This window comes from Nanorana parkeri, unplaced genomic scaffold, assembly GCF_000935625.1.
Source record: "Nanorana parkeri isolate BGI_ZX_2015 unplaced genomic scaffold, ASM93562v1 scaffold1326, whole genome shotgun sequence".
Classification (NCBI taxonomy): domain Eukaryota; kingdom Metazoa; phylum Chordata; class Amphibia; order Anura; family Dicroglossidae; genus Nanorana; species Nanorana parkeri.
In genome coordinates, this window is record NW_017307594.1 from 31,525 (window position 1) to 40,162 (window position 8,638).

Below are 8,638 nucleotides of genomic sequence, written 5' to 3' on the forward strand. Positions count from 1 at the left end.
GCACCTGGCAGCACACAGGACTTCCCCACACCTGGCAGCACCGGGGACTTCCCTACACCTGGCAGCACACAGGACTCCCCCACACCTGGCAGCACACAGGACTTCCCCACACCTGGCAGCACACAGGACTTCCCCGCACCTGGCAGCACACAGGACTTCCCCGCACCTGGCAGCACACAGGACTTCCCCACACCTGGCAGCACACAGAACCTTCCCACACCTGGCAGCACACAGAACCTCCCCACACCTGGCAGCACACAGGACTCCCCCACACCTGGCAGCACACAGGACTCCCCCACACCTGGCAGCACACAGGACTTCCCCACACCTGGCAGCACACAGGACTCCCCCGCACCTGGCAGTACACAGGACTTCCCCACACCTGGCAGCACACTGGACTTCCCTACACCTGGCAGCACACAGAACTTCCCCACACCTGGCAGCACACAGAACTTCCCCGCACCTGGCAGCACACAGGACTCCCCCACACCTGGCAGCACACAGGACTTCCCCACACCTGGCAGCACACAGGACTTCCCCACACCTGGCAGCACACAGGACTCCCCCGCACCTGGCAGTACACAGGACTTCCCCTCACCTGGCAGTACACAGGACTTCCCCACACCTGGAAGCACACAGGACTCCCCCACACCTGGAGATTTGCTCTTTGCAAATAGTAGGACACGAGTAGATATCATCCATTCTGTTCACTAATATGGCTACAATGTTGCTATAGGCCAGGGGTAGGCCGCCTCGGCTCTCCAGCTATTGTGGAACTACAAGTCCTAAGAGGCATTGCAAAACAGCCACAGACATGACTGCCAGAGGCATGATGGGATTTGAAGTTTCACCACAGCTGAAGTGCCGAGGTTGCCTGCACCTGCTATAGGCAGATAACGGAACGATTAAACTGTGGGTGGAGATTGGCTGCTAAAGTGAGGATCTCCTGGAGATGGCCAGATACCAGCAAACAATACTAGGCATTCTCTGATTGGACGATAAGGGCTGGCATCACAGCACCACCCCTTGTACAATCAGATAACGCCTAGTGTTCTCTGATTGGCCGCTATACTTAGCGAGCGACTCTGTGTTTTAACAGCACAGGGAAGGCGCTTAGCAGGGACCCAGAAGAAGCAATAAAACACTGATGCAGTATCCTCGTGGCCGTCTTCCAATGGGGACACTGCTGACCTCCAGGGATTTGAATCACTTTGGAGAGATTTCCCTCACTTCCTGTTGTGGCCATTAGACAGGAAGTGAAGGGAAATCTCTCCGTATGGCAAAAAAAAGGTGCCAAGGAATGCAACCCTCCCTTCTTCTATCCACCACTAGGCAGACAGATGGCTTAGTCCATGGCAAGTGACTGACCTGCATTATAACTGTCCAGAATCATCTCCTTCTCAGACGGCCACATCTCGGGCAAGTATGGCTCCTCTCCCCGCTCAATCATTGATACGACAGAAGGCTTCACACTGTCCCATCCTTGCAGATACAAACAGGACAGATCAATGTTTGCATGGTGAAATATAATCAGTCCACAACATCCAAAATCTCAACATTGTTTCAGATTTGTGTATTTTACAACCGTTCAGTTATCGTAACCTGCAAATACTTCACACAAATCTAAGCCCAAGGACAAGAATGTCATATATTGCAGCTTACCAGTCCTTGGATGTGGCGGCTGCATTAGTTTTCTTTACTTTCACCTGGTGATCCAGCCAGCACCACACTTCTTGTCTCAGGGTGGCTACGCTCACTCCTCCATTGTATCTATGGAGGAACAGCAACTTTGTCACCCTGTGGAGAGGGTGTTGTAAGATGGGCCTTGGTTCTCAACTGGTGGGTCATGACCCAAAAGTGGGTCGTGACCCCGTTTTCAGTGGGTCGCCGCAAGCCGTCAACTTTTCTAAGTGAGAGGCTCCTCTGGCTCCCCCAGTGCAGCACTGTCAGTTCTTGTGCCAAGCAGCCAAGTGTCAGCATGAGGTGGGGTGGGATGGTGCTATGGCCTTGAGAGAGCTTCATTCCGTTCACACTAGTACAGTGCATCAATCACATAGTAGCATGCAATTAACACACTACACCACGCAATTGCACCTACCCTGCATTCTAGTGTAAGAGGTGTGTTGCGTTGTCATTCATTTGAATGGCAACGCAAACGTACCTCCCACCCACAGTTCCTATGCCCCTGCCCCGGAAAACGCACTACCCTAATGACGTGCGTTCTATTGCAGTGCGATTTGGGTCACGACTTAAAGACCAAGGACATATGTGGGTCCTGAGGTCACACAGGTTGAGAACCACTGGGCTAGAGGATTTAGATGGACTGGAGTAATGAGATAAAGCTGAACTCCGGGTAACTCTTTTTAAACAGTTACAGGAAAAAGTTTTTCCTTTTAGGATGGAGGCTTCAAACTGTATGCAAGTTGCATCTATTTTGTACGACAGTCCCTGCAAAATCTTCGATTTACCCTGCTGACTTTAAGGCATACATCCATGAGTGCTGTGAGAGCTTAGGTTATCTTTTATCTACAGACACATTTTAATTCTCAGCAGCCTGGACCCGTGTATTTCAAAGTGTATGTTAGCCAAAAACGTTTTTTCTTAGTATTGGCTAGCTAGAGAAAGGGTTAGAACCCCTGTCAGATTTTTTACTGCTACCCTCACTTCCTGTCCTGTTGACACATGTTTATCAGACAGGAAGTGCGGGAACTCTCCAAAGCTAACACAAAAATACATGAAGATGTTTTTCTTTAGAAGAATAGGGGAAGGCTAGAACCCCTGTCACATTTCTATTTGCCTGTGTCCCTGTTGCAGATTCCTACCCACATCCTGTCTGGTGAAACAGTTGTCAGCGGGATACTTCAATTCCACTTTATTGCACCAGTAAAATGTACTTGTAGGCATGTGGACGTTCACATGTCCTGCTCCATTCTTTGATTCTGCCTCTCGTAGCTGCCAAAGGTTGGCAGTTGATGGTGACAAAACTACACCAATAATTCTATTCTTAACAAAACATTCTAAAGCTTGTAATAGCAGAAGTACATACAGCTCTCAGTATAATATATATTAACAATTAGGTGATCCTCAACAGGCACCCCCGGAAATATATGAGTTGTCTATGTGCCCACCCCTCCTTATTATCAGAGTCAGTGAGGGAGAATGCTGGATCACAACAGAAAGCTATGAAATGCTGAAGAGAAACTGATCCGAATTGCTTAAATACTCCTACGTGTATGGCTGTTAGAAACATCAAAGCATCAGTGTTTTTTTAAAACTTTTTTTAACCAACTAGGTATATGCTGCATGGTCAGTTCATTTGTGCTTACCTGAGTTATTCAGTAATGTGATTAATATTAGGTTAATGTGGTTAAGTGATAAAATGAAATTCACCCATGGGGGCTTAGAGAGCTTGGCTCTGTTTCAACCTACATAACCCCTACTTATAAAATGAATCGTAGGGGTTCTATGACCCATATTACTAGGATGGGAGAAAGTCTGATATATGGGCTCTATGTAACATATTACTGGAACTGAAGGGGTTCTGGGCCACATATTATGGGGATGGGTTTTGTGCTAGATATAACTGAGGGGGACGGGATCTATGTCTCATAATACAGAGGTGGGAGTTCTGTGATGCACAATACTGAGGAGGGAAGGGTTCTGTGATACATATTACAGGGAAGGGTACTGTGATATCAATTATGGAGACAGGTTCTGAATAAAAAATGACTGGAGTTGGAAGGGTTCTTTGATACATATAGCAGGGAGGGGGTTTTGTGCCACATATTAGTAGAGTAGGAGGGTTTCTGAGATACACATTGTGGGGATAGGTTCTATGCCACATATTACTGTGGTAGGAGGGGCTATAAGATAAATATAATGGGGTTAGGCTCTACGTTGCATATTGCTGGGTTGACAATGTATTGTGTCACATATTACTAGTGTAAAATTGACTCTTTAGCACATAATACTAGAGTGGGAAGGGTTCCACGCTACACATTACTGAATTAAGAGGGCTTCTACTACTGGTGTGGGGAAGACTCTGTGTTATCATGTTACTGGCATGAGAGATCTGTACCACCTAATACTGGGATAGGTTCTGTGACACATAAAACTGTGGTGGGATCAGTTCTAGGACACATATTACTGGGGCAGGACAGTTTCTGAGGCACATAGATTAGGGGTGGGACAAGTTCTGCAACACATATTACTGAGTAGTCTTTTCTGCCACATATTTGGCTAAAATGCTCCAGAAACAGTTAGACATAATAGAGGTGAATTAAGCACCTGGACCAGATGGTTTACACCCATGTGCCTTCAAAGAGTTGAGCTCTGTTATTTCAAAGCCATTGTTTCAGAGACTCTTTTATGACTGGCATGGTACCACGGCAAATGTGTTGCCTGTATTTAAAAAGGAATCAAAGTATTTAAAGTAATTACAGACCGGAAAGTTTAACTTCTAATACTTGAGAGTTTGATAAAGGACCACGTTGATTAATTTTTGCTAGAAGGTACGACAGGTTCAGGAACATATATTACTGAGGTGAGGTAGGTTCTGGGGCGCATCCTACTGAGGTGAGGTAGGTTCAGGGGTACATATTACTGAGGAGAGGTAGGTTCTGGGTCACATATTACTGAGGTGAGGTAGGTTCTGGGGCACATATTACTGAGGTAAGGTAGGTTCTGAGGCACATATTACTGAGGTGAGGTAGGTTCTGGGGCACATTTAACTCAGGTGAGGTAGGTTCTGGGGCACATTTAACTGAGGTGAGGTAGGTTCCGGGGCACATTTAACTGAGGTGAGGTAGGTTCTGGGCTACATGTCACTGGGGAGGGAAAAGTCCTAGGGAACATACTACAGTGGTGGGGTAAGTTCTAGGACACATATTACTGGAGCAGGACAGGACAGTATATATATTATTGGTGTGGAATATGTGGACAAACTACTGGACTGGGATGGTTTCTGGGGCACAATACTGGAGTAGGATAAGTTTGGGGGCCACATGTTACAGGGGTTGGAAAGAGTCTGGGGATCCTTTTACTGGGGTGGACAGTAGATACCAGGGTGGAACGCACATTACATACGGCATGGGGTATTTGTTATGTTACATAAAATGGTTTTGTTTTCATGACAAGGGAATACGGCGTTACAGCGCCAATTATTATTTGACTCAGAGAGAGTACGGCATATCAAATGGTTAGTGTACACAGTTACCATGACTGTCTCTAGTGTGCCCCAAAGGTTTCCAACCTCCGGCTTCTTTCAATTGCCCAAAACGTCATTCGTTAATACATTTGCCCAATGGAAGGGTGACTGAAACTGATCTAGCTCCGAATTTAAACCATGAGACCAATGAAAATCCAAAATAAATGGCTATAGTTTATGGAAAGCAACATTTCTGTTCGATATTTTTGAGCTCTTCCCTACCCTGTAACTACCTCATCTGGATACACTGTTCTCCTACTCCCCAAGCTCATAGCATGGACCTTCCAGCTCTGTTCTGCACCACATAACCGTGACAGGTCTACCTGTTTCTGTCTACAAGCCATGCTATGAAATCATATGTCAGGGAACTTTCCTAAATGTACATAACACACGCTGAAGTGCATACACCTGGAAATCTTCTACATTGCATGTTATGATCTTTTCTTCTTTTCCCAGCTGTCATGATGGAGCCAGGGAAAACACCCGATAGCCTGCACATAGACATTTTATACCGATCTGCTCTCGAGTTCCTCTGCTGCATCGAACCATTTACTCAAAACATTAGACCAAGTCTTATACACACAAAGGACAACCGAAAAGAAGCAGGTGGGGTGGTATCCTTTTATTGAAATAAAACAAGTACCATATTCCCATTTACAGCGGGCTTTCAAACAAATAGCTACATACACAGAATTAAATAATCATGTTACCTGCCAGAGGATTTGTATTTCTGTCCATCCAGTCCTGGGATTTACACAGCACAGCCATACCAAGCAAACCTATGACTGGACAGTGAAAGGAGAAGCAGCGGACCTCTGCCATGTCTCGGTCACTCACGTCACTGCTGACTTGGCACCTTATGCTGTTCCTCCCCTACCCAATCTAAGCTGTTGTACAGGCAATGCAAGACGCTGGTATCAAGCCAGGTACTAACACTGCTCGTGTAAGAAAATACATGTCACGAGTAGAGAGCTACATTCGTTCGTGTCTTCGTTGTCTTCCTGAAGTCTAGCTTTAGATATTGGCTGCTGTTGTTTATTTCATGCATTGTGGAAGTCGGAGCTTACAGAGCTATACAATTTCAACCCCCCCCCAGAAACTTGCTAGAACCGGAAACAAGTACGGGGCACTTCACTGGCTGCTTACTTGTTCCAGGTCACTAGCTAGTTTGATAGAGAACCTGTAAAAAAAAAAACAAGGTGGTAATGGCAACCCCAATGTATCTATCCAGACATGTTCTGTATAAGAGTAAGAGAAAAGTGTAGATGTGCAATATCTGGATGTATGGTAGAAACGCCTTTTCATCTGAACCTATTAGGACGGCTGAAGGTTAGCCACTTGTCCTAACACGATGAGCCTTGATGTGCACCTGTCTGAAAATCAAAATTGGCAAAGGAGGAAAAGATATGTGAGAATATGTGTTTAAAGGGATTTGGCTAGCAGCTCAGCGTACCCTGCTCCCCTCTCCTATCAGTGATTTAGCAGCTCAGCTTCCCCTTCATGCCCTCCCAGCAGTAACTGTGAGGCCCCATTCACACTGAGTGACATGAAAATCGCGCGATTTTGAGCGATATCGCGCGATTTTGAGCGATATTGCGCGACGAGCGATATTGAGCGACATCGCGCTACTTTTTCCTATTGGGCTGTATGCAATCAGGAGCAATATCGCTCAAAAAAAGGGTCATGTAGGAGCGACAAGCTACCAGCGACGAGCTACAAGCGATATTGAGCGACGAGATGTGAACAGCTCCATTGAAATGGATTGGAGAAGCTACATAGAGCGATATCGCGTGGAAATATGAGCGATATCGCTGCAAAAATCACTCGATAAATCGCTCAGTGAGGTCCCATTCACACTGCGCGATTCGCAAATCGCGCGATTTGCATTTTGCGCGTTATCGCACAAATGCTTGCATTGAGCAAGCTTGAATTGCGGCTAAATCCGCTCCAAAAAGGGTCCTGCTGTAGCGACGCATGACCCGCGACAGCAGGACCCTTTGCCCCATTGAGAAGCATTGGAGAGCGATATCGCGCGGTAAATTGCAGCAATATTGCGGGAATTACCGCGCGATAAATCACTAAGTGTGAACGGGGCCTGAAGCTCAGGTTCCTCTGCTCTTGTCCCATAGCATGTACTCAGCAGATCAGTTCCCCCTAGTCCCTTCCTCCCATCATTAACTCATCAGCTCAGCTTCCCTTGTTCTTGCTTCCTAGCAGGGACTTAGCAGATCAGCTTCCCCTGATCCTTCCCTCCTAGCGGCAGTAGCTCAGCTTTCCCTGCCCTTGCCTCCAAGCAAGCACTGAGCAGATCAATTCCCCCAGGTCACTCACTCCCAGCAGTAACTCATCAGCTCAGCTACCCCTGCTCTTGACTCCTAGCAGAGACTCAGCAGATCAGCTCCCCGTGGTCCCTTCTTCCCAGGAGTAACTCAGCAGCTCAGCTCTCCCTGCACTTGCCTCTCAGCAGATCAGCTCCTCCTGGTCCCTCCCTCCCTGAAGTAACTCCTTAGCTCAGCTTCACCATTTATAGCCTCATAGGAAGTACTCAGCAGATCAGCATCCCCTGATCCTTCCCTCCTAGCAGTATGTCAGAAGCTCAGCTTCCCCTGCTCTTGCCTGCTAGCAGTAACTCATTAGCTCAGCTTCCCCTGTTCTTGCCTTTTAACAAGTACTCAGCAGCTCAGCTCCCCCTGGCCCCTCTCTCTCAGCAGTAACTCATCAGCTTAGCCTCCCCTGCTCTTGCCTCCTGGCAAGAATTCATCAGCTCAGCTTCCCGTTTTTGCCTCTTAGCTCCTCTTGGTCCCTCCCTCACAGAAGTAACGCCACAGCTCCGCTACCCCATTTATTGCCTCATAGGAAGTACTCAGCAGATCGGCATGCCCTGATCCTTCCCTCCTAGCAGTATGTCAGAAGCTCAGCTTCCCCTGGTCCCTCCTTCCCGGCAGTAACTCAGCAGCTCAGCTCTCCCTGCAATGGTCTCTTAGCAGATACTTAGAAGGTCAGCTCCTGCTGCTCCCTCCCTCCCTCCCAGAAGTAACTCCTTAGCTCACCTTCCTGACTTATTGCCTCATAGGAAGTACTCAGCAGATCAGCATACCCTGATCCTTCCCTCCTAGCAGTAACTCATCAGCTCAGCTTCCCATGTTCTTGCCTCTTAGCAAGTACTCAGAAGTCCAGCTTCCCCTGCTCTTGCCTCTTAGCAAGTACTCAGCAGCTCAGCTTCCCCTGCTCTTGCCTCTTAGCAAGTACTCAGCAGCTCAGCTTCCCCTGCTCTTGCCTGTTAGCAAGTACTCAGCAGCTCAGCCTACCCTGCTCTTGCCTGTTAGCAAGTACTCAGCAGCTCAGCTTCCCCTGCTCTTGCCTCTTAGCAAGTACTCAGCAGCTCAGCTTCCCCTGCTCTTGCCTCTTAGCAAGTACTCAGCAGCTCAGCTT

General features: G+C 47.5%; 1 protein-coding gene across 1 annotated transcript in view; it reads right to left on the minus strand.

Moving 5' to 3' along the window:
* LOC108797727 (zinc finger protein 850-like) overlaps nt 1-8,638 on the minus strand; it is a 36,658-nt gene that overhangs the window by 12,349 nt on the left and 15,671 nt on the right. Inside the window, exon 4 of the mRNA XM_018569380.1 lies at nt 1,369-1,482. Within this exon, the coding sequence (XP_018424882.1) occupies nt 1,369-1,482 (114 nt within the window). The remainder of the gene's footprint in view (nt 1-1,368; nt 1,483-8,638) is intronic.